The sequence below is a fragment of the Austrofundulus limnaeus genome, unplaced genomic scaffold, assembly GCF_001266775.1.
Source record: "Austrofundulus limnaeus strain Quisiro unplaced genomic scaffold, Austrofundulus_limnaeus-1.0 Scaffold137, whole genome shotgun sequence".
NCBI lineage: Eukaryota > Metazoa > Chordata > Actinopteri > Cyprinodontiformes > Rivulidae > Austrofundulus > Austrofundulus limnaeus.
The window spans coordinates 1,241,183-1,242,476 of record NW_013952539.1 but is presented as its reverse complement, the minus strand read 5'-3'; the positions used below and the strand labels follow the sequence as shown (position 1 = coordinate 1,242,476).

The 1,294-nt window shown below is 38.4% G+C and overlaps 1 protein-coding gene across 1 annotated transcript in view; it reads right to left on the bottom strand.

Annotated features, from left to right (window-relative positions):
- The window catches only part of LOC106522799 (olfactory receptor 6K3-like), a 7,131-nt gene extending 6,132 nt beyond the window's left edge, over positions 1-999 (bottom strand). The window contains exon 1 of the mRNA XM_014015974.1: positions 944-999. Within this exon, the coding sequence (XP_013871428.1) occupies positions 944-999 (56 nt within the window). The remainder of the gene's footprint in view (positions 1-943) is intronic.
- Positions 1,000-1,294: the final 295 nt, after the last annotated feature.

The window sequence follows — 1,294 nt, the reverse complement described above, 5'->3', positions numbered from 1 at the left end:
ATCTATGCCACGAAGAATTGAGGCAGTTCTGAAGGCAAAAGGGGGTCCAACCCGTTACTAGTGTGGTGTACCTAATAAAGTGGCCGGTGAGTGTAATAAGTTTTTCCCACAATACAGTACAGCAGGGCAGGTTCCCAAACCATGAGAAATGGAGGAGTTAAACAACATAGCTAAGTTTCTTAAAACAAAACCTTTTTAGAAGCAAACACAGCTGGATAAAGGACTTGGACGCGATCAGTCGGAGTCGGACATTAAGAGCAGCAGACAATAGTGTTTCTCTCACGGGGCATCTTAAGGAGGGAGCGCAAGAACACCAGTCATTTCAATGTAATGTGCTTCATATGGTCGTTACATTTGGCTGCATCAGTACTGAGACTCTCTGGTTCCTCGGGACACAATGAGCCGAATGGCTGGCTCACTGCTGCCAACTAGTGGTCAGAGCCTGAACTACAACATAAAAATGAACCGTTGGCTGGAAAGTAGACATTTTCAACCTTATTTAAAAATCAATACAGGGCTTTAGAGGATCAATACCATGTTGGGAAATGAACTATCACAATATTTCAGTGTATCAATATTTTCTTACACCCCTAAAAAATAACACAAAACATAAAATAGAGTTAGATGAGGTCAGATATTCAGGGTTTTTCTCCAACTAGTGGCATTTAATAATTAGGTGCAACAAAAACAAAACCTGTTTCTGTACGGTGTGATTAAAACATCAGTGTATTAAACAAAAACAAGCTATTTGTTCCCAAATCTTTTCTGTGTAATTTCAATTCTAGAAAACATTACAAGTTTCACTGAAAGCTGTGATTTATTTCCTGTTTTCATAACACAGAGCAAATGTTTTCTTAAAYGCTGTTTAAAGACATTGTCTCGTAGTCCGTATACAATGGGACTGATGAACCTGGGGAGAATCTGGATGATGATGTACCAAACAAAGAGGACATGTAAATAATTATTAGGGAACAAATATACCAGTGAATTTCTGAACATAGTGTACACATATGTCAGCATACATAAGAGGAGCTGAAAGCCATGAAGCAGGATGGTGTTTCTGGCCTTTTTAGCTTTTCCATCAGCTGAATTAGCTGCTTTAGCAACAAAGAAAATCTTGAAATAGGTTAAGAAGAGAGTGAGCCAAACTCCTGTTAAATACAGTATAAAAGAAACATCCCTCTTTTGTATACTGACTGGGTGTCGAAACAATTTATCTCTTTCACAAACTATTGTGGAATAAAACAGCCATGCAGGCTCTGTAGCTACAGTGAGAAATATATCAGGTATAACT